At 37.7% G+C, this 23,294-nt stretch overlaps 2 protein-coding genes across 2 annotated transcripts in view; both read left to right on the top strand.

Moving 5' to 3' along the window:
* The window catches only part of LOC118478058 (von Willebrand factor A domain-containing protein 2-like), an 8,984-nt gene extending 2,046 nt beyond the window's left edge, over positions 1-6,938 (top strand). Inside the window, exons 4-9 of the mRNA XM_035970991.1 lie at positions 1,088-1,200; positions 2,728-2,887; positions 3,460-3,666; positions 4,448-4,579; positions 5,592-5,723; positions 6,718-6,938. Coding sequence (XP_035826884.1) covers positions 1,088-1,200; positions 2,728-2,887; positions 3,460-3,666; positions 4,448-4,579; positions 5,592-5,723; positions 6,718-6,896 — 923 coding nt within the window. The 3' untranslated portion in view covers positions 6,897-6,938. The remainder of the gene's footprint in view (positions 1-1,087; positions 1,201-2,727; positions 2,888-3,459; positions 3,667-4,447; positions 4,580-5,591; positions 5,724-6,717) is intronic.
* A 458-nt stretch (positions 6,939-7,396) lies between these two features.
* The window catches only part of LOC101858564 (matrilin-2), a gene marked incomplete in the record, with an annotated part of 23,768 nt that continues 7,870 nt past the window's right edge, over positions 7,397-23,294 (top strand). Inside the window, 19 exon segments of the mRNA XM_035970993.1 lie at positions 7,397-7,556; positions 8,025-8,178; positions 8,727-8,927; positions 9,482-9,613; positions 10,589-10,720; positions 11,224-11,331; positions 12,565-12,671; positions 13,985-14,135; positions 14,747-14,950; positions 15,629-15,760; positions 16,790-16,924; positions 17,515-17,646; positions 18,309-18,440; positions 19,086-19,220; positions 19,685-19,804; positions 20,225-20,332; positions 20,795-20,907; positions 21,612-21,762; positions 23,007-23,210. Of these exon segments, the coding sequence (XP_035826886.1) occupies positions 7,407-7,556; positions 8,025-8,178; positions 8,727-8,927; positions 9,482-9,613; positions 10,589-10,720; positions 11,224-11,331; positions 12,565-12,671; positions 13,985-14,135; positions 14,747-14,950; positions 15,629-15,760; positions 16,790-16,924; positions 17,515-17,646; positions 18,309-18,440; positions 19,086-19,220; positions 19,685-19,804; positions 20,225-20,332; positions 20,795-20,907; positions 21,612-21,762; positions 23,007-23,210 (2,701 nt within the window).

The raw sequence follows: 23,294 nt of genomic DNA, 5'->3' as shown, positions 1-23,294 counted from the left end.
GGGGGGAGAGGGAGAGAGAGAGAGAGAGAGAGGAGAAAGAGAGAGAGATAAAGAGATGAGAGAAATAGGAAGACGGATAGACATAGGGTCAGACAGTGAGTGAGGATAGCAGAAGTGTAGGTGTTTTGGTAAACAAAATTGAAATCTGTGATATTGGGTCAAATTAAATGCTTACTTTTCTTACATTTAATTCTAGCTCTGACATTGTTTCTGACCGTTTTCCCAGCTGAGCTTTACCATCAATACTATTATCCAAACAGACAATAGAACACTCAGAAACTTTTAACAGTTTCTTTCTTCTCAGGAAGCATACAGTGCAAGCAGCCGATTAACATTTAACAATAATAATATGAAATGAAAAAAACAACAACCCCCAAACAAATAAAAGACGTACATCTCTTTTGCTATCGCTGTCTGTCGTTTAGCGGTTAGACATTTCGCCATCGCACGTAGGAGACTCATGTTTGATTCCAGATTCAGGAGACTTGTAGTCTAATATCTCAGTCTTTCTGTTGGGATGTTGTATCCCTCCCAGCCAGGGTTGGCCCTGACAGGCAAGGTTGAAGAGCGCCTCCTGAAAGATCTAAATGTGAAGCAGCGTATTGGAATCAGGCTCTCGTCAATTTTTAGGCCTTTAGAGTTATTGGTATCCTCTTGGAGCTTGTTCACTTGTCTTTTGTTTAGATGAAAAAACATCCTTTTATCATGGATACAAGTCGAGATATTTGCGAAAGAAGGGGGTGGGGATCACCTGTTTTCAGAGGTAAAATTAGTGAGAAAATGGCCGCCAAAGATTTGTTATTTCCTAGGCTTAAGAGTCCGTGGTAACTGAAAATTTACATTTTTGTGACTTTAATCAACGCTTTTCAGAAAAATCCTCACAGAAATGAGTTCTTTATTGGGCATGAAAGGTGTTGAGCCAAAAACCCCCCACACATTTCATAAAAATTCACAAACCTGCAGAAAAATGGAAGTTTCTTCAGTTTGATTTTTTTGACGAGAGCCTGATTCCACCACGCTGCCTCACAAATTGTGTCGGTTGGGGCGTAAAAATACCAACTTTTTTTTTCTCTTTTCTTTTCCCCAGACAAGTTTGTGATCGGTCCCAAAATGACCAGGGTCGGGTGTGTGCTCTTTGCCAACCAAGCACACAAAACATTCTGCTTCAACGTGTTCAAAAACCGTGACACGGTGGTGAACGTAAGTAATTTAGTTCTTCTCATGAAGAAAACAGTCCAACCCGCTTTGACCTTTGACACCCACCTGTTCAAGACAACCACCTGTACAAACGACCACTGGCCCCTTCCTCCATTTTCTATGACACTGTCCTAGACGTCCACTTGCTTGTCTAAGACAACCGCTTTGTTCCATGGCAATTGATTTACAATGTCGTACTTTGCACTCATTACTTTCTGGGAGATTGTAGAATAGTATTAACCAGGAAGGTGATTTTTCAAGACTTTGAAACTGTTTTTACAAATTGGGTTCTCACAATTTTAACCCGAATTTCCTTGCGTAATGTAAAAGTATGCCACTTGAGTTTCCCAACCTTTCGCTTTTACTCTTTTTAGGTATAGAAAGTAGAATAATGTAAACGTTTTTCTAGGTACTACCTGCAGTATTCTTACATATTAAAAAAGTGGCTTGACGAGGTGAAATCAGGGTCCGTCAATTTTTGGACATATGGAGTAAATGGTATCATCTTAACGCGTGTTCTTTTGTCTTGTATTCGATGCAAAAAGTACCCATCTGTCTTAAATTGAAGTCGATATATTTCCGATTGATGTTTGTGGGGGACACCTGGTTTCAGAGGTAAAATTATCCGGAAAATGGCCACCAAAGTTTAATAACTTTCATAGCTTGAGAGTCCTTGAAAACTGAAAGTTTACAGTTTTTGACCCTTTAATCAATGTTTTTTCCCCATTAAAATCCACACAGAAATGTGTTTTTAAATGGACATCAAAGATGTTGAGCCAAATAAATCAGAAAAAAATTGCCAAACCTTCACAAAAATGCCGATTTCTTCAATTTCAGTATTTTGAAAAGCGCCTGATTTCACCACGATGCTTCAATATTATGATTCTGTTGTGTTTCTTTTGACTTTGTTAACTTCCAAAGCACCTTTCTTCTAAATTCAGACGTGTTTCTTTTGATTTTGTCAATTTACAAAGCACCTATCATACAATCTGAAACTTGTAGTCATTCTCAATTATGTAGGGAAATAAATTTTAATACTGAAGAAAATAATGAGCTGTAATGCGTATGCAGTAGAAAAGAGATGTTCGAAGTTCCTGTTACTTACGTGACATAGTGAGATCTACGCTCATTGTGTCAGGCATGGACGAGAAACATGGAAATTAAAATTGATCGGTCATGGGAGAGAATTCAGGCTGAATAATGTGAAAAGATACGATATAATTACACTGGGGCACAGTTATAACCCATTCCTTTTAGACATTTTCCCTTGGTGTTCACTTTGACTGGCTCTTCCACTGTCTCTTTGTTTGTTTATTTGTTTGTTTTTTGAGTGAATAGAAGCACATCAACACACACAGTAATGGTCATTAAGTGCTAGGAAAAAGTAAGAAAGACAGACAGAAACAACAGAGGGCAAGTAAAAAAGTAGAAACATCCAGTGGCGTCCTCCAACCACCTGCCGACAGCCTCTTAAATAGCCTAATAATATTGATGTAGGTGTGGAACCCATACTTTTAATTCTTTTTACAGGCTATCCGAGGCTTGAACTGCCCACAATGTAAGAAGGGCAAGACTGCCACTGGATCTGCCTTGAGGTTAGCCAGGGAGCTCCTCTTCCAGCCCAAATGTGGAGCCAGGAATAATGCCAACAAGGTGGTCCTGGTTGTGACTGATGGTCGCTCCACTGAATGTAAGAGCAAGAGTCCTCATTCTTTTTATACAAATAAGATCATGTGTTGTATTTGGAATCGAATATCTTTTTCATGCATACTATTTTTACTTTAATGAAGGTAATAATAAGATCATTATGTGGACTGTGGGTATATCTTTTTTATGTATTTTATTTTTACTTTAACTGAGATAATAATTAGATACTGATAATGAATTTGGAAGCAGATAACTTTTTCATGCAGGATGTTTTTTACTTTAATACTGATGATGAAATAACATCGTTGAATTTGGAATTGGACATATTTTTCATGTATGTTATTTTCACTTTGATTGCTTATGGGTGGCCTATGACAGTTCTCAAACTTTTTATGCAGAAAAAGATAATTAAATAACAATGTTGAAATTAGTACCAGATATTTTTTCATGCATGTTAGCTTTGCCTTTACAGCTGGGTTTTTTTTTTGGGGGGGGGGGGGGTTTGAAGGCACTTATAGTATGACCTATTTTTGTTACAAGTGCCGTAAAACTCTTTCTAAGATCAAAATTTGATGTTAAGATATAAATGAAGACGCATTGAACCTACCATTGCAGCGGCAGCACTTATGAAGGAGCAGACCCAGCTAATGAAGGACACAGGAGCTCAGGTGATCGCTATCGGAGTCGGTAAAAAAATGGACCGTAACGAATTGAAGATGATTGCCTCTCAGGATGGGTATGCCTTCAGCATCAACAGCTTCGACAAGCTGGACGATATCCTGGACTCTGTGAGGACCAGCTCCTGCGAGGCTGCTGCTAAAGGTAGATACGATAAGATGAGATTAGATGAGATTAGATGAGATGAAATGAGAAAAGATGAGACTGTGAGGAGCACCTCTAGTGAGGCTGCTGCTTGGGGTATATACAGTAATGTTAGATAAGATGAGATAAGATTAGATACGAGGAGATAAAATTAGATGAAATTAGACAAGATGGGATGAGATGGGATGAGATTAGACAAGATGAGATAAGATGAGACGAGATGAGACAGTGAGGACCAGATAATGTGAGGCTGCTGCTAGAGGTAGATACGATAAGATAAGATGAAACACGATAAGACAAAATAAGATAAGATAAAATGAGACACGATAAGATAAGATTAAGATGAGATAAGATGAGACACGATAAGACGAAATAAGATAAGACAAAACACAATAAAATAAGATGAGATAAGATAAAATAAGATAAGGAGAACTAGACGAGGTAAAGTGAGTTAAAGTAAGATACGATAAGATGAGACAAGACGAAATAAGATGAGAAAAGACAAGATGCAACAAGATCGATACGAGAAGCATACTGTTTTTTTAATAGAAAATTTTTTTTTTAACACAGTTGTTTAAAAAAAATATGTTATTGTATATCATTCATAATTTGTTATGCTGTTTTAGCGAAAGTTTTTTCCGTTTTGGTAAAATGTGTATGCTTTATTTGATGTGGGTCAATGGCCTTAAACACTGATTAGGATACCTACTCACTTACCGCAATAACTTAATAAATAATACGAGAAGAAATAAAAATGAGATTTTCTCTTTCACTTCTCCAGAACCTGGCTATGGTGAGATTTGCACGAGCATCTGTATTTCCAACTTGAGATGTGAGATCGTCAAGGACAAGAATCGATGCATCTGTGGAAAGGGTTACTTCTTCGATACCGAGGTGTCCAGCTGTCTCCCAGGTGACTATAATAATTATTCAGCTAATGCTTTTGTTTATACCTTTTCTGAAAGGTCCCAGTTGCATGAACACAAATCTTGGTCAGATGTTCACATGTACTAAGCCCAAAGTTTTGAGAAAAACAGCATCAGCATAGCAGTGTCTGAATATACGGTAAGCTATCGGTTTCACATGCGCAGGAAATATTTCAACAAAATTCAAATTCTAAATGTTGAAAAGGACAGGAAAAGGTGCACAAAGTAGGTACAACAGTTTATATCCCTCTCCTGAGCAATTTTGTTTTCTGGGCTTAGAATACTATTTGAACAGCTTGCCAAAGAAATTCGATTTGTATTCATAAAATTCATAGCAAATGTCAGTATTATACATTTGCACTTGCTATAATCATGCTGAGGAGGCATAAACAATTGAAGCTACGAAAACCAGGATTACTTAAGGAAATCAGAAAAATGCACTACTTGTATGATAAGCCTCAACACACTTGTATGATAAGCCTCAACACACTTGTATGATAAGCCTCAACACACTTGTATGATAAGCCTCAACACACTTGTATGATAAGCCTCAACACACTTGTATGATAAGCCTCAACACACTTGTATGATAAGCCTCAACACACTTGTATGATAAGCCTCAACACACTTGTATGATAAGCCTCAACACGAGACATTTTCATTGCTTTAGAATCAACCCTTTTTGTGCTTTCTTCATGTTGATAAAGCATGTTTTTCTTTTTAACTTTCTTTTAAACGTTTCGGTTATTGGACTTTCTGAGGGAACCTTCTTTTACAATGCTTTTTAAATATAAGCGCGCCTATGACAACGAAGAAACATATTTGTTTAATTTCGACTCCTATCAGGGAGACTTGTGGTATTGGTGGTGGTGGTGGTGGTGGGGATGATGATGATGATGATGATGATGATGATGATGATGATGATGATGATGATGACGATGATGATGATGAAGTGAATGAAAATGAATATACATGTCACTTTTCTATTGTCTATTACAGACCCTGGCTACCTCGAGAAGTGCGAGAAATCTTGTTCCTCTAACTTGGTGTGCAAAAAGAATGGCAATGAGAGGCAATGTCGATGCCAGCAAGGATACGTCTATGACGAATCTCTTTTGGCTTGTGCCCGTGGTAAGCATCAACGTGTGCACTACTTCTGCCACTGTAGTTCTGTTAATCTTACTGTTGTAGTTGTTTTGTTGCTGCTGTTGTAGTTTGTTGTTGTTGTTGTTGCTGTGGTTATTGTTGTTGTTGTTGTTTTTGATGTTGGTGTTGTTGTTGTTGTTGTTGTTGTTGTTGTTGTTGTTGTTGTTGTTGTTTTTGTTAGTCAGTAGGTTATATCTTAATATTATGGTTGCCTCTATCCCATTCTCCTTTTTTTTCTTTTGTTTAATTTAGTTTTGCTGGCTCTTTGATTTTCAAGAGGTTTTGACAATGTCATAGAATATTAACTCGCCGATCTATGGTTTTCTTTTTCCTTGCAACCCCTATGCCCTTAGTTTTTTTCAAGCAGATACTTTAAGACTTTGTCCTGGTGAGCCTATTCAAATTTCACTTCACAATCATATGGCACAGGGCATTCACTCCCCCCCCCCCCTCTCTCTCTCTCTCTCTCTCTCTCTCTCTCTCTCTCTCTCTCTCGCAGACACACAAACACACACACAAACACACACACAAACACACACATACAGACAGATACACACATGCATACACACATACACCCATACACACACACACACTCACACACACATACATACGAATGAAACCAATTTCAATACCGAAAGCTATATTAGTTAGTATTGAGCGTAGTAAATGATATCAGTTTCTTGTACTTTGATACTTCAGTTTAGTCTGACCCTCTTGTTATACTCCACCCTCCATTAAATGACTGGCACGACACTATTTCCCTACTGTTTCCCACTCTTGTTAACTTTTGAACTGAATTCAAGATTTGAAGTCTGTTATTCCGCAATATTTTCTTTCTTGAGTGGTAGTGTTTTCTTCTGTACCGGTAGCCTTTTTTTAAAGATGTAAATAATGAATATTATAACATTTATTATTATCCAGTATCTTTCTTTTGTTTGTAGGGTTATATCAAAACTTCTCAAATTTGTAACTTTTACAGAGGCAATCATCAAGGCTAAACTGGACGTCATCTTCCTCATTGATGGATCTGCAAACGTTGGCTCGAACAACTTCAACTATCAAATCAACTTTGTGTCCAATATTGTTGGTAAGACTGAAACCTCTTTAGTAACCTATTCTTTGCTTTATATGCAGGCTGTACAATTCTTAGAAAACTGATTTTGCCTGTTTTCATGAAAACCACTGGAAAACAAATGCCAGGTTACATAAGGTATCTACTCTTGCAATGCTTTCATTTTAACGAAAAGGATTAGGAGAGCGGTGTTTTTTCTCTTAAACATGACTTATTATAGTTTGAAAAAGTATAAGATAAAAAGCCTGCTTAATAGTGAAAGTTAAGGATTCAAATTGAATGTTATATCTCATTTATAAATTTGGAAAGGAAGAACTAACATTGCCTACCATAAAATTTTTTCGAGCTTGCACATTCCCTTAGTTCGATTAAGTTCACACATTTTGAAAGTGCAAATCAAAGTTCTTTTATGACTGTGACATAAAAGTCATTACAAGCTAAATGTAGTATTACTCTTAGTGTGTTTTAAAGTCTATATTTAAATTTTGTATTGTAAAGGTACAAATAATTAAATTTGTTACTTGCAAATAGTATATTAAGCTGAGTAAAGAATCCAATAATCATAATTAGACAACAAAGTATCTGTTCTAATTTCAATGGACAAAGTGTCATCAATTCACGCGTTGCTTTCAGATAACTTCTACATCGGTGACAAGGATGTCCTGTTCAGTGCTGTCCAGTTCTCAGACAAAGTTTCAAACCTCTTCTGCTTCCGCAAGTTCAGAAGTGCCAAAGGAATCAAGAAGGTAAGCCCATCGCGTTATCCTCCGCCAGCCCTTCAGATGTATTAAGCCCCAAATTTTTAATCAATAAAAAAATCATTGCACTTTCTAAATCCATGGTATCGATTGAGTGTGCTCAAGGCAAGATATTTTGTAGAGATGCACATTCTTAATGTTGAAAATGCAAGAAAGATACATAGTGTAGGTACAATTGTTAAAAGGATTAAACACTTTTCTTTTCTCTCCTGAAATCTTTTGTTATCTGGGTTTAGTACATTCGAGCGCCTTGCGGACATTACTCTCAATTTGCTGTAGTTGGGAGTGTTTTAATACACCCTGGAGGAGGGAAGCCGACAGACATGCAGAACTATCAATTTTTACAGAAAGCGGCCAAAAATGTCGGATGGAACATTGTAATTCTGGAGTAGCAACTAGTGTGTAGCGTGTAATGGGCCACAAATTATAATTTCATTTTCATTGATTTCCTTCCAGGCTCTGAGCCTTGCCTCATACGCTAAAGGTGGATCCAAGAATCTGCTTAAAGCCCTGCAGTATGTCGAGAGTGATTCCTTCAACAGAAAATGTGGAGCCAGACCACAGGTGCCTAAGGTTGTCATTATCATCACTGGAAACAAACCAAACAATGGTAAGATATATTAGTTTTTATCAAAATGATAGGCTTAAACATAATGATGATAATGATAATGATAATAATGATAATAATTATGATAATAATAATAATAATAATAAAGATAGTAATGATAATAATAGTAATAGTGATATAGTAATAATACGAATAAGAAGGAAATAATAATGACAATGATTGTGATAACAACAATATTGATAACAATGATGATGATGATGGTAATAATAATTATGGTAATAATAATAATCATCATCATCATCATCCTCATCATCATCATCATCATCATCATCATCATCATCATCATCATCATCATCATCATCATCATCATCATCATCACCATCATCATCATAAAGAGAAAAAAGAAAGAAGGTAGGGGAAGAAAAAGAACGAAAAAAAAGTTTTAAAAAAGTGAAAAGTACATAACTCATGTAATCTTCCCCCCTCCCCCCCCACAAAAAACTCCGCTGTCACTCCAACTTCCCTTCCCCTCCTCTCCCCTGTCCCCCTCCGTCCCTCCGTCCCCTCTCTTATCTCTCTCTCCCTCACAGCTCCCGCCACCAGCAACTTCGTGAACCAACTCACCGCCAACGGCGTCACCGTAATCAGCGTGGGTATCGGACCAGGAATCACGCTTCCACAAGTGCAGGAACTGGCCTCCAGCAACGACCTGGCCTTCTTCGTGGACGGTGGAGACAACCTGGAGGACGTTGAGCCTGATGTGTCCGTGTGCACAGCCGGCATTTCTACACGTAAGGTTATTTGTTAGTACGAGTACGAGTATAATAAGGAGGACATTAATGGGTAGATAAAGAAATTAAAATATTATGTATTTGTTGTTGGTAGGAAAAATTTGTATGGCTGGTAAAATGGAAACATATTTGATAATAATAATGCTTACGAGAATAATGCTTATAATAATATTAATATAATAATAATAGTAACAGTAACAGTAATAGTAATAGTAATAGTAATAATAATAATAATAATAATAATAATAATAATAATAATAATAATAATAATAATATTAACAATACTACTACTACTACTACTAATAATTATAATAATTGTAATAACAATAATGATGCAATATTATGTAAAACAAATTTCTTAGGGTCTACATTTCTAGGCCTTTTGCGTATATTAAAGTACAAATTCATTAAGGAGTTCTTAAATAACAGCAAAATTCATGAATAAATTAGCTAATATGATGTTGTAAAACCCAGGGAAACAGGAATGAATTATAATTGTTAGTAACGAGTTTCATGTTTATTATATACCATGTACCTATTTTCCGCTGTTTCAGTGCCTGGCTACAGCATGGTATGCTCTGAAAGATGTGCCTTCAACCTGGAATGTACTGAAACCAATGGTGAATTCCACTGCGTCTGCCACAAAGGTTACTTCTTCAACCCCATGCGCTCCAGATGTGAAGAATGTGAGTGCCTTTGCAGTTTCATTTTAGCTTGTTTTGTCTGAGTCCGATATTGAAGAAGAAGAAGAAGAAGAAGAAGAAGAAGAAGAAGAAGAAGAAGAAGAAGAAAAAGAAGAAGAAGAAGAAGAAGAAGTAGAAGAAGAAGAAGAAGAAGAAAAAAAAAGAAGAAGAAGAAGAAAAAGAAGAAGAAGAGGAGGAGGAATAATAAGAAGAGGAAGTCCATGAGAACTTTTGTTTACCCCATGTAAGAGAATTCTATTTTTTTTTTGTCCCGTGTCCCTTTTTCGGTTGCCATGTTTAGTGATCTTATCTGTATGAGACAATTATAGACTTTGAAAATGTGGGTGAGTAGGCACAATGATTTTTCAACTTTAAAATGGATCAAAAAGAGAATATGAATAACAATGCTTTGGTCTATTTGTCAACGTTTGATTCATTAATTCATTAGTATTTTTTCTGTAGCTTCTGTCGTCTATTCTACCCCCCCCTCCCCCCTCAAAAAAAAAGATAAACCACACGAAAATCTAGTTTTAACAGCTGTTAGTACTTGCGGGTAGATGGAAGACAGTGCCAGTAGATTGTTCTTCTTTTGTACGCCTGTAAAATTTCTCTCAACTGCCTATTTCTATCTTTCTTTCTTTCTTTCTTTCTTTCTTTCTTTCTTTCTTTCTTTCTTTCTTTCTTTCTTTCTTTCTTTCTTTCTTTCTTTCTTTCTTTATTCATTCATTCATTTATTTTTATTTAAAAATATGTTTTAAAATGTATTTATTTACTTATTTGTTGATTAATCAATCAATTAACTAATGAATTTCTGAGGGTTTTTTTTTGGGGGGGGGGGGGGGTTATTTATCTATCTTTGAGTGTGTGTGTGTGTGGGGGGGGGGGGTATTTTGATGCAATTTGTTCCACCCATCTGGCTCTCTGGTGAAAGTAAAAAGAAGTTCATTTGGGTCATCGGAACGCTTTGTGCTTCCCCAGTGCCCGGGTACGATGAACGTTGCAATGGAGCTTGCAGTTCTAACTTGATCTGCAAAGGTCGGAGCAACAGTAAGAAGTGTGTGTGCAGGGATGGGTTCCACTATGACGCTGCTGCTGAAATCTGTGCTCTCGGTAATTATATTCATGCCTTTGTGCGTCCGCTAACTCTCGCAGTCATGTTGATGATGATGGTGATGATGATGATGATGATGATGATGATGATGATGATGATGATGGTGATGATGATGATGATGATGATGGTGATGATGATGATGATGATGGTGATGATGATGATGATGATGATGATGGTGATGATGGTGATGATGATGATGATGATGGTAGTGATGATGGTGATGATGATGATGATGGTGGTGGTGATGATGATGATGATGATGATGATGATGATGATGATGATGATGATGATGATGAACACGATTTCTGTAAACTACATTAATTTCCCTCCTTAATCCAGGGATTTGTACCTTGTTGAAAATACCTCGTTAATATATAACTGTGTTTTCAGTGGTAGACTATTAGCCTGTCTCTGATTTTCATTATTTACGCACCAATCTTTTTTCTTATCACGCTGTGTCATGGGCCTCACTTAAAATACATTTTCCCCGTTCTTTTTGCAGAGAATGTATGTGAATCCAAAGTGGATCTACTCTTCATTATTGATGGCTCTGGCAGTCTTGGACCTCAAAACTTCCAGAATGAATTGAACTTTGTTGCTGACCTTTCAAGTAAGATAATGCTGTTTTTTGTAGTTGTTACTTTTCTACTTAATTCAGAGATTCTTATCTAGTCGAAAAAAGTTCTTCAATATTTAATTGTGTAATCTAATTTTCACACTTTACAGCCAAATTTTATTCCTTATCTAGTGAACTGACATTATATCAGATTTGAGTATTTTCGTTTATGATTGCTTTTATTCTTTTTTTGTTGACGTCTGTTTTTCTACAGTGTGTTCTTTAGGAGTGAGTTTTAAAGCAAATTGATAGCAAAAGATCTCCATTTATCCATTATATTGATTGCAGCTCCCAAAGGTAGGGGGGCGTCGCTAGGCTACCAGACTCGTTATCATGAGATTGGGGGTTCGGGGGTTCAAGCCTCACCTTACCTCAGTTAGACTTTGTGTCCTTGTGAAAGGCAGTTTACACGAATTTCCCACTTGGCACGGTCCCTTTGGAGATGGAAATTAAACTCTGAGGTCCCGCCTCTTAAATAACCTAATTGTGTTCACTGCGCATTACGTCCATATAATTGCACCATTTTCACCAAAGGTAGAAGTGGCAGTGTGATTGTTGTTTGTGGTTGGGAAACAACCCCCCCCCCCCCCCCCTCACCCAAGGCAGAGATGAAAATATTATTAATTCCATGTATTCTGAGACTAAGGAAAACATACAACAATGGGTATATAACAGACGATTAGTTCTTAGAGGTGGGCACATCTATTGACTGCGTTTTTGGTTTTCCCCCTTGTTTTTATTTATTATCCTAAATATCTGCTTGTCTCTAGTGTACACACTGTGTTCTCATAATAATATATTAAATCTTTCTTCTTCTCTGAAAATGTGGGTGCGTAATACACACGACTTGTAGCTTGAAACCTATTTTTTGATGCTGTAAAAGTTAACATTTACATAATATTTCAAATTAAACTTGTTGCGGGAAAGTAGGGAGTAGGTTTAAGACTTGTAAGTGTTTGGATCGCTTCGTTTTTAGATTTTAATTTTTACAAGCACACAACTTGATAGATTATAAAAACTCTAAGACATGCCAATTTAAGTCTTTTCACAACCTGCGTCAGAGCCTCAGGTGATTAATATTCCTCTAATCTTTTCCTGATGAACAAGGATATTAACTTGGAAAGCTCATTTTTAAATTACCTAACCTGTCTTAACAACAACAACAACAACAACAACAACAACAAAAGGATTAGATAAAATAATTTGTCTTATTTCATAATTTTACAGACTCATTTAAGATTGGGGATGCTCGCATCAGTGCCCTTAGATTTTCCACTGATGTTGATGCCCAGTTCGATTTCAACAAGTACTCCAACAACGCTCAAGTTCTTGAGGTAGGTGATGCTGATTTGTTTTAGGAGATTTTTTTTTCTGAAATGCAGGAGCACTTTTCTCGTTGTGGGTGAGTTCTTGTAGTCTTCTTTGTACGTCTGCTGCTTTGTGCACTTCATTTGTCTGCTACCTGCAAGTCTAAAGAAAAGGGGAGAAGGAAAGGGAAGCTAGACGGGAAAAGGAGAGAGAGAGAGAGAGAGAGAGAGAGAGAGAGAGAGAGAGAGAGAGAGAGAGAGAGAGAGAAGGGGGGGGGGGAGAGAGAGAGGGACAGGGAGAGACAGAGATAGAGATAGATGAATAGATAGATGGATAGACAGATAGATAGATAGATAGATAGATAGATAGATAGATAGATAGATAGATAGATAGATAGATAGATAGATAGAGAGAGAGAGAGAGAGAGAGAGAGAGAGAGAGAGAGAGAGAGAGAGAGAGAGAGAGAGAGAGAGAGATAGATCCAAGCTGGCAAGTATTGGATCAGGACGGTTTTTCTCAGTTCTAGACTAGTGTCTGTGATGTAACAGTTGAATATTCTGCTTTTATTTTCTGAAGGCTTAAGTTCAGTTCCTACGTGGAAAAGACAATTATTTGACAGAAAATTTAGTGTCTACTGCGATGTATCCTGTAGAGCTCGAATCAGCCAGATCAATACAGCCAGATTCCTAAAGGACCTGCATTTTGGTTGATAGAGATTTCCCGCTACAATATTATATATCCCTCTTTATAATGATAATAAATCACGTCGATTACATTTATATATTTGTGAGGCAGCGTGGTGGAATCAGGCTCTCGTCAAAATAATCAAGGTGAAGAAACTTGCATTTTTCTGCAGGTTTGTGAATTTTTATCAAATTTTTATTTTTTGGCTCAACATCTTTCATGCCCATTAAAGAACTCGTTTCTGTGTGGATTTTTCTGAAAAATGTTGATTAAAGGCACAAGAAATGTAAATTTTCAGTTACCACGGACTCTTAAGCTAAGGAAATAACTAACCTTTGGCGGCCATTTCCTTACTAATTTTACCTCTGAAAACAGGTGACCACCACCTCGTTCTTTCGCAAAAATCATGACTTGTATTCAAGGCAAATGGCTATTTTTTTTTCATCCAAATAAAGACAAGTGAACAAGCTTTAAGATGATACCAATAACTCTACATGCCCAAAAATTGACGAAAGCCTGATTCCACCACGCTATCACATTTGATAGAGCAGAGCGCATTACCAAGAGGTAAGTTGTCAATGTGCCTTACAAGTGTGTAAAGAATTATAGGTCTAATAGAGGTCCTTTAACCCCCCCCCTTCCTTCCCCCTATTAGGCCATTCGCGCAATCAAGTACACTGGAGGCATCACCATGACCGCTGACGCCCTGGAATACGCCAGAGAGACTTCTTTCTCCGCGGCCGCTGGCGCTAGAGAGGACGTGAACCGAGTGGCGATTGTCATCACCGACGGAAACTCTACCCTGCGTAAGACTTTCTAGTAGATTCTAACAGTCTTTGTGTGGAGTTATGCTTGCTGTATTTGTATAGTTATCTATTTGCTGTATTTGTGTAGAGTTATGTCTGTGGTATTTGTATACTAATATAGTTATGTCAACAATATTTTTATATAGTGATGTCTGTGATATTTGTATAGAGTTATGTTGTTGGTGTGTGTATAGCGTTACGCCTGTGGTATTTGTATAGGGTTATGTGTGTGGTATGTTTGCTGTATTTGTTTAGAGTTATGTCGGTGGTATGTACAAGTATATTATAACATTATGTCTGAGGTATGCGTACATAGCTGAGCCTGATGTATTTGTTTAGCATTATGCCTGTAGTATGTGTAAAGGGTTATGTCCGTTGTATTTGTATTGTATTATATCTGATGTATTTGTGTCGAAATATGTTTGTCATATTTGCTTAAAGTTATGTCTGTGGTAATCGTCAGGGGTGTCAAGCCCAATGGCTCAGGGGGGCTGAACTTGGTTTATACCAAAGATTTCAACCCGAATTGGATAAAGACTCATTGAGCAGTGGAAGACTAAACTTAAAAAAAAACAAAAACCCAAAAACAATTAATCTTTTTCCTATTGCAGCTGAATCAACCATCACCGAAGCTCGTGAACTTCAAGCCTCTGGCGTCGAGGTTCTCGCCGTTGGTATCGGCTCACAGCTCAGCCCGAAGGAACTGAATGCCATCGCTTCCAGCCCAGAGCGAGTGTTTATGGTCAACTCCTTTGATGTTCTATCTGCCATCAAGGAGAAGGTGCTCACCTCCACTTGTGATGCAGCTCAAGTTGGTAAGCTGGGGAAAAGATTCCAAATTGGATTTTAAAAATAATAAATATATACATTAAAAAAAAATAGTAAGTGTTTTACTGCGCTAGCAACTGCGTAAGGTTATGTGAGCTTAAATTGTTGACTCTACTTTTGAATTTCAAATTTAGGATATATTTTTTTCTCATATAAACAAATAGCTTACTTTTCTTTTTTTATGTTAGTTTACAGTTTTACAGAATGTAAATGGAGTGGCGAACAAAGAAAACAGAAGGCTAACAAATAGCATACCTTCGAAGACCAGTGTACTTGATCTATTTGTAGGTTCATGGTTACTTTCTTTTTGAATAACCCTTTTAAACTATTCATGTTGGGTTTATAGATTTTTCTTAACATAACCCTTCTACTAATTGTTGGTTCACAGTTTATTTCCCTTTACTTTACCCTTCTATACATGTTAGGTTCGCAGTTATTTTCTCTTTACATAACAATTCTGTTCACCGTTGGTTCACAGTTACTTTCTCTTTACATAACAATTCTGTTCACCGTTGGTTCACAGTTACTTTCTCTTTACCTAACCCTTCTTTTCATGCTGGGTAAGCAGTTAGTCTATCATCTCTTAACATAAACCGTCTGTTCGTGTTATGACAACGCCTCTTTGCTCCCTGTACTCTAACGTTTCTCCCGTTCTTGCCTTTCAGTGCCTGGATACAACCAGTTCTGCCGGGAAGAATGTTCCTCTAACTTCGAATGTATGTTGCTGGACGAAGCGACAAAATGTGGTTGTCCTGAATTTAACTACTATGACGAAGACCAAGACAAATGTATGCCAGGTGAGTACAAAAAGAACACGTCTATAGTGTCACTAACAAAGCGGCGACTCATGAGAGTGCGTGTGTGCCTGGAGAAAAGTCTCGGTTTTTGGTAAAGCAAGTTTAGAGCAACAGTGTGAAAAGGCCAAAGAAATCGTACCCGGTCAAAAATTTCATCAGAAAACACAATATGTTTAACCATTTCTTAATAGAATATTAAAAGGATTCTATAATATTTTAAAACTAAATGTCCCTTCAGTTAGTTATTTTTACAACATGTGGTACTTCAACAGGTTAAAAATGTGCTAGGAATTGTGTTTTTCTCCAAACTTTGTTTTCACGCCATGTGTTACAAAAAGTGGCATATCGCTACAACTGCCCAAGATATTTGAAAAATTTAAAACAATCAGTAGGTTCAGCATCGAAATTGCTACAAGAATATGCCCTTATTTTAATATAGACAATATCCGACGACTGGGATCTTTCTCCAGGCACACACACACAGACACACACACACACACACACACAGACACACACACACACACACACACACACACACACACAGACACACACACAGACACACACACACACACACACACACACACATACACACACATTCACTCACACACACACAGACACACACACACACAGACACACACACACACACAGACACACACACATACACACATACAAACATAATAATATCATCGGCAAGATGTTCAATTGATCTAAGCCCAGAAAGCACATTTTTAAAGAAGAGATTATTAAAAAATAAAAACTCATTCATTCTATTCTATAATATCTCTTTTAATTCTCTCTCTCTCTCTCTCTCTCTCTCTCTCTCTCTCTCTCTCTCTCTCTCTCTCTCTCTCTCTCTCTCTCTCTCTCCCTCTCTCTCTCTCTATTTCTAACACTCTCTACCCCCCCCTCTCTCCCCTACTGTCTGCCTTGCTCATTTTATAGTGCCATGTTTAATCAAAGATCGTGTTGAGGCCTTGTGACTTTGATATTACCTCAACGCCTCGAACCCCTGTTTTCTTCTATCGCTAGTGCCTACCTACAAGGAGAGCTGCACCACTCAGTGTAGAGCTAACTTGATTTGCACTCTTCAAGAGGATGAGAGCTCCATTTGTCTGTGCGCTGAGGGACAGTACTTTGACGAGGATGACAGTGCATGTGCCGTTTGTAAGTATGGGGCAAGACATCTTTATGATGCTTTTACTGTGACCAAATTAATGTTTGGCGCACACCGTTTTCCTTTCTACAGAGCTGTGGCAGGGAGATAAAGTTTGATGATAATGCTGGTGACAGCCTTATGGTGGCGATGATATTGAAACCGTGGAGATGATGAAGATAGGATTGGGATAAGCAAGATAATTATGATTATGTCAGGAATGATAGAATGATGACTACGAAGATGGTAATGAAAATGGTTATGCTGAAAATAACAACATTTAAGAGAAAATGAGTACGAGGGTACTTCTTTATTATTATGGTGAGAGAGATGGAGGAAAAGGTGGAAATGAAAGAAAACAATGAAAGCGGAAACAGCATGAATGTAGCATCAGTGGTCTAGCCGTAAGGCTCTAGAACCCTCAACCATTAGGTCCTGAGTTTGAATTTCATTCATTCATTCATTCATTCATTCATTCATTCATTCATTCATTCATTCATTCACTCATTCACTCATTCACTCATTCACTCATTCACTCATTCACTCACTCATTCACTCATTCACTCATTCATTCATTCTCTTTTTCTATCGTTGTTGATAGTGCCTGGCTTCCAGGAGGAATGTGACGGCCAATGTTCTTCCAACTACGAGTGCAGAGAAAGCCAGGGCAATCTGCTGTGCTTGTGTCCTAAGGGATTCAACTACGACTCAGACAGAGATGTGTGTGATGACAGTAAGTCTGCTCCATGGACACCTTGGGGAAGAAGTTTAGAATCAGTTGCCCCCCCTCTCTTGTTCATTGATAGACAAACATGTACATACACTGTTATAGACATAACTGTAAATACATACGTGCATTATATTATTATAAATATCGCGACACTAGAGTTACAAGGTTCTATCTGCTCAGTGCCTGCTTTTGAGAATTTTAACGTCAAAGATTTCAAGTTTTATATGTCAAGCTTTTTATCCAAAGGCAATTCTTTGAGTAGCTTGATAATGCTTGATATTCAGACGATTTTGATGGAGCAGATAGAACATAATTTTGGTTTCTGACCTCATGGTCTAAGTAACTCAAAACGTCCCAAAAAAGTCAAATAGAACTTTGTACTTCTAAGGTAGCGAAATGCGTAAGTCCACAAACATCAGACTGTACAAATACACACCTAGCCTCAGCTTTCACCCTCAATCACACGGATGTGTTATAAATGAACAATTATTGTTAACAAAAACAACGTTTAGGCTAGATATATAATATCATGCAGATTTTTAACCAATATTCCCAATTCACTGGTAGGCTGGAAGATTGAGAACAAGAAACACTGCAATGAGTCTGAGATGAATATTATCCTCGTAGAATAATCATGACACCCCTCTACTTTTGTGATCTGACAGTTCCCGACTTCAAGGAATCTTGCACAGATTCCTGCGCTTCCAACCTGGTTTGCAGAAAATTCTGGGGCACAATGCAATGTCGCTGTGCAGTCAGCTTCTACTGGAACCCAAGCCTCCAGATTTGTGAATACCGTGAGTATTGTCTACGCCCAGATGGAATCACAGCGTAGTCTAAAATATTTTTGTTGGTGGATAAGCTAGAAACGTCCATTACATTTTGTTTTTTTAATTTAATTAGTTTTCTTTGTGGGTAAGCAAGAAACTCCAATGTGGGTGGCTGGCGGTTGTTCTGGTGTTGTTTGCACCTATTTTCTTATCAAACAGCTATCTTTGTTTTCTGTCCTCCTCTTTTTCTTCGTATGTTGCTCCAGTAACATCTCTAATTTTCCGCACTTATATGACCTACTTGTGTTGCAAGTGCCATAAAACATGTACTAAAACTAAAACTTAGCTTCAATTTTTAAGATTTAAAAATATTATTTTTCTATATGTAAATAATCAAAAAACTTCAGCTTCAGTTAGTAAAATAGTTTTTGTTTGTTGACAAGCTAAAAACTTCAAGTGGATGGTTGGCGGTTTCTCTGGTGTGGTTTGCTCCTTCTTTCCTATCAAACATCTATCGTCCTTATCTCCCCTCCTTCTTGTTTTATATTTGTTACTCTTTTGTAACACCCCTAATCTTCTGGCACTCATATGACCTTATGCAGTTGCGAGCGCCGTAGAACCTCTACTAAAACTTTTTTTTTAAAACCCTCCAATTTCTTCCCCCTTCCACAGTTCCAAGATACGATGAGCCATGCTCCGGCAGATGTAGCTGGCCCTTCTGGTGCAGGAATGTGCCTGAAGGCGGATCCTTTTGTCTCTGCAAGAATACCGAGTACTACGACCCAAGCACTTACAGGTGCAAGCCAAGTGAGTAGGCAGAACGCGTGAGGTTGAACATTAGTTTTTAACTCAATTTGGACACCATTCAGGCCCTTTGGCGACACTGGAAGTCGCTCTGTTTTGTGGTACTTAATTAAAAAAGAAGCATAACTTCATTATCACTACTTATTTTTCCGTTCTACTTTCTTTCTCAAAAATTTAAAAAGGCAGACAACAACACGCATTCTATGAAATATGCAAATTTGTATTTCTAATTTGAGCATGGTAGTGGGAAATGAGGGGCTGCTTTTGGTTTGTAGAACTGACGGCTGACACTCACATCTACCTCTATCCCCCCCCCCCCACACTCACACTCACACCCTCCCCCCCACACACCCCCACACACAAACCCACACACATACACACCAACTGCAAATTGTGCCCTAAAACAATAGGCCTTTGTAACGTTCATGAAGAGCTTCAATATCTTTGTTGTTGTTTTTTACCCACAGTTCCCACCTACAACCAGCCCTGCCTTGGAGTTTGTCAATCTAACCTCAAGTGTACTCAAGGAAAATGTCAGTGTTCTGAAGGCTTTAACTTCGACACTGTGAGCAATGAATGCTCCCTGGGTAAGTCCAACATTTCAACATTTACATTAGAATTAACGTCTTTGGACACTTCGTTTGCTCTGTACAAGATACGTTACCATCATACGTATGAATGATTAGACAAATGTAAAATGTTTATAGCTGACGCTCGCTTCATAATCTTCTTCCGTTTATTCATATAATATCTCAAGCTTTAGCTGATTCCGTATATTTCTAAAATATTTTAAGCTTTAGCAATTTTCATTAAATTATATAATTTTTCAAGCTTTATGAGATTTCGTTTATTTATAAGATAACCTGAAGCTTTAGCAGTTTCCGTTGAAATAAACAATTTTTCTAGCTTTTGCAGATTCCGTTTATTTATATAATTTCTTAAGCTTACAGTGGTAGACCACATTTTGCCAAGAGTCTTCTCTAAGAGACTTTTCTCTTCACACACAGTATCCAAATGCAACTCTGCTGTGGACCTTGTTTTTGCCATTGATGCGTCTGGAAGCCTTGGACTCAATAACTTCAAAAAAGAATTGGCTTTTGTCAAGGAGATTATCGGTAAGTGGATAGATCATCATCATCATCATCATCATCATCATCATCATCATCATCATCATCATCATCATCATCATCATCATCATCATCATCGGCCTTTCTGACTAGAAGCAGCAGGACCAGCAGCAGCAGAAGTAGTATTAGTAATAATGATCATAATGATAACAATGATAATAATAACATTTTATCTGTCAATGTCTGACGAATACTATTTTGCATAGAAAAATATTATTTCTCTGACAGAAATAGAAGAAATAAGTATTAAGATGATCTCTGGCTTCTGATATTTCCAGTGGAACAAATTTTGACTAAGAACGGTTTACCACATTTTGAGCATGTACTTTCAATTTAATACAAAATCGCTATAGGGTTTAACGTTTAACATTGCCTTGATATTAATGTTGCTCTGAGTCCAGTTTCAAGAGGTTTTATTGTTTGACTCACTCGTCCCCTTTCCCAACGCAGGCTACTTCCCTGTGGGTCCCGATGCCGCTCAGATTTCCGCTCTCACGTTTGCCTCAGAGGTCAACAACTTGTTCTGCCTCGATCAGTACAGTTCTAACGAGGCCATCGCCCGGGTATGTAATGAAAAGAACTATAATGCTGTATAGATAAACAATAACCGCACGCTCATACTTGTCTAAAACAGGGCTGACAGCAGAAACGTATCCTATGCTGATTGATTTGCTATGGTACCTTTTGTTCCCGTCTTATTGCTTTCCGCTTTCTGTCTTTTTTTATTCTGTGCTTTCTGTTTTCTTTACTCTTTGTTTCTGTCTTTTTTTATTCTGTGCTTTCTGTTTTCTTTACTCTATGTTTCTGTCTTTTTTTACTCTGTGCTTTCTTTACTCTGTGCTTTCTGTTTTCTTTACTCTATGTTTCTGTCTTTTTTTACTCTAGCTGTGCTTTCTGTCTCTTTTTACTCAGTGTTTTCTGTCTTCCCAACTCTTTATTTTCTGTCTTTATACTCTCTGCTTTTGGTCTTTTCACTCTGTATTTTCTGTCTTTTTACTTTGTGCTTTCTGTCTTTTTTGTTCTGTTTATGTGGCGCTTCATTTGAATCCAAACTTCTACGTTGAGTGCTACATGTTGATTTTGCATGTGTAGTTGGTGGGTGCTCTATTGTGGTTGGCTCCTTCTTTCCTATCAAACTCCTATCGTCCTTCTTTTCTTGGTGTGCAACTCTCTGATATCTAATCTTTGGTACTCATCTGGGTTATCTTTGTTGCAAGTGCCATAAATCATTAACTCAAATTAAACTAAAATTTGTTTCGTGTCACAGGCTATCGAGAACACCCATTACTCTCACGGTGTGACAATGACTGGAGACGCTATTAGGTACATCCGCTCTGAAACGTTTAGCGCTGCCTGCGGTGCAAGGAAAGGAGCTTCTAAGGTCGTCATTGTTCTTACTGACGGAAGATCTACTGAATGTGAGTAGAATCAATTAATACACAGAATGACTTATATTATAATAATATCCATGACTGTGCGTTTGGATGACATAATTCGCTACTTCAGAATTATAAAGTTCTATCTGACATTTTTGGCTGTTTTGATTTACTAAGACCATGAGGTCAGATACCCAATGTTTTATCAGCTCTATCAAAAATCGTAAGAGTATTTGGAGTTGTTATCAAGATATTAAAAAAACTGTATTCGAATAAGCTGGACAGGATGTGAAACTCTAAATCTTTGACGTCAAATTTCTCAAAACCAGGCACTTAGCAGATAGAATTTAAAATTCTGAGGTAGTGAATTCCTCTTCACCATGGAATGTACCATTTAGCTCTATTTGGGACCATACGAAGTGCAACGGTGTAAGGTGCCACGCACACTCTACTAAAGCGAGAATGACGTTTTGCCCTCCATTTGCACACCCATGGTGCCCACAAGTGTTCAGCACTGCAAAGTTTAAACAGAGAACAAAAACTGGCGGCCATGACAGTACTCGTCTAGAATATAATTCAAGTCTCTGGTTAAATGCGACGAATTGTTCAAGAAAAGGACTTGCCAAATTACTATATTAAGGGGGGAAATGTGTTTCAGTTCACCATTTCATCCACAGTGAGCATTCAACAAATATTACAAGATCTCAAAATTATGAGCTCCATGTAGAAGGATTGAAACATTGAACTGAATATTGCCCACATATTGCTTCATGCACTCAAAGGTCATGAAAAGAAACTCTGTACTTCTTATCCATTTCCTGGAGAACATTAATTTGAGGTACGATCATTCTAGAATCATCCGAAATTATCTTATGACCTTACTTTATTGTTTGAACTAAAAGTTTTCATGTACAGATTTCAAGTTTTAATTTTGTAAGTACAACGTTTTGCAATCGTATCAGCTGTTTGGACAAAAACGAATACTAACTGAATGAAACATTAATTATTCCATACTTTTCTCTTGGCATCTGGCACTTTATTAGCTCAGTTGATGTTGATGTTGTGCTCGATTACGGAGCTTTATTTTCCCAGATCGGATCTTAATCGAAGCAGTCTCGAACTCAGGTCGTTTCGTGGAAGTTTCAAGGTTCTCAGCCCATTAGGCTTAACCCTTTCGGAGTTCCCACCTCTTAATTTAAATAACCTTATAGTGTTGAGCCCATCCACACTTCTTTTCACACTCTTGTTGTAACTTATCGTACTTCTGTATCTGTGAACATCAACAGCTGACGAAACTGTACGCCAGGCTCTGATTCTTAAATCTTTGGGCGTGGAAATCATCAGCATTGGCATTGGAAACCAAGTGGATTCAAATGAACTCAAGGCCATCGCATCTAACCCTGATCTGGTATTCTACGCTCCAACCTTTGAAGATCTTGCCTCTCTGAAGGCTCAAGTTGTGGGTCAGTCTTGTGAGGCTGCTGGAGAAGGTATGACTCATTCACAGAAATCTGCTGTGTGTGTGTGTGTGTGTGTGTGTGTGTGTGTGTGTGTGTGTGTGTGTGTGTGTGTGT

This window comes from Aplysia californica, unplaced genomic scaffold (assembly GCF_000002075.1).
Source record: "Aplysia californica isolate F4 #8 unplaced genomic scaffold, AplCal3.0 scaffold00356, whole genome shotgun sequence".
In the NCBI taxonomy this organism is placed as follows: Eukaryota; Metazoa; Mollusca; class Gastropoda; order Aplysiida; family Aplysiidae; genus Aplysia; species Aplysia californica.
The sequence above is the reverse complement of the archived record's forward strand: the minus strand, read 5'-3'. Positions and strand labels throughout refer to the sequence as shown.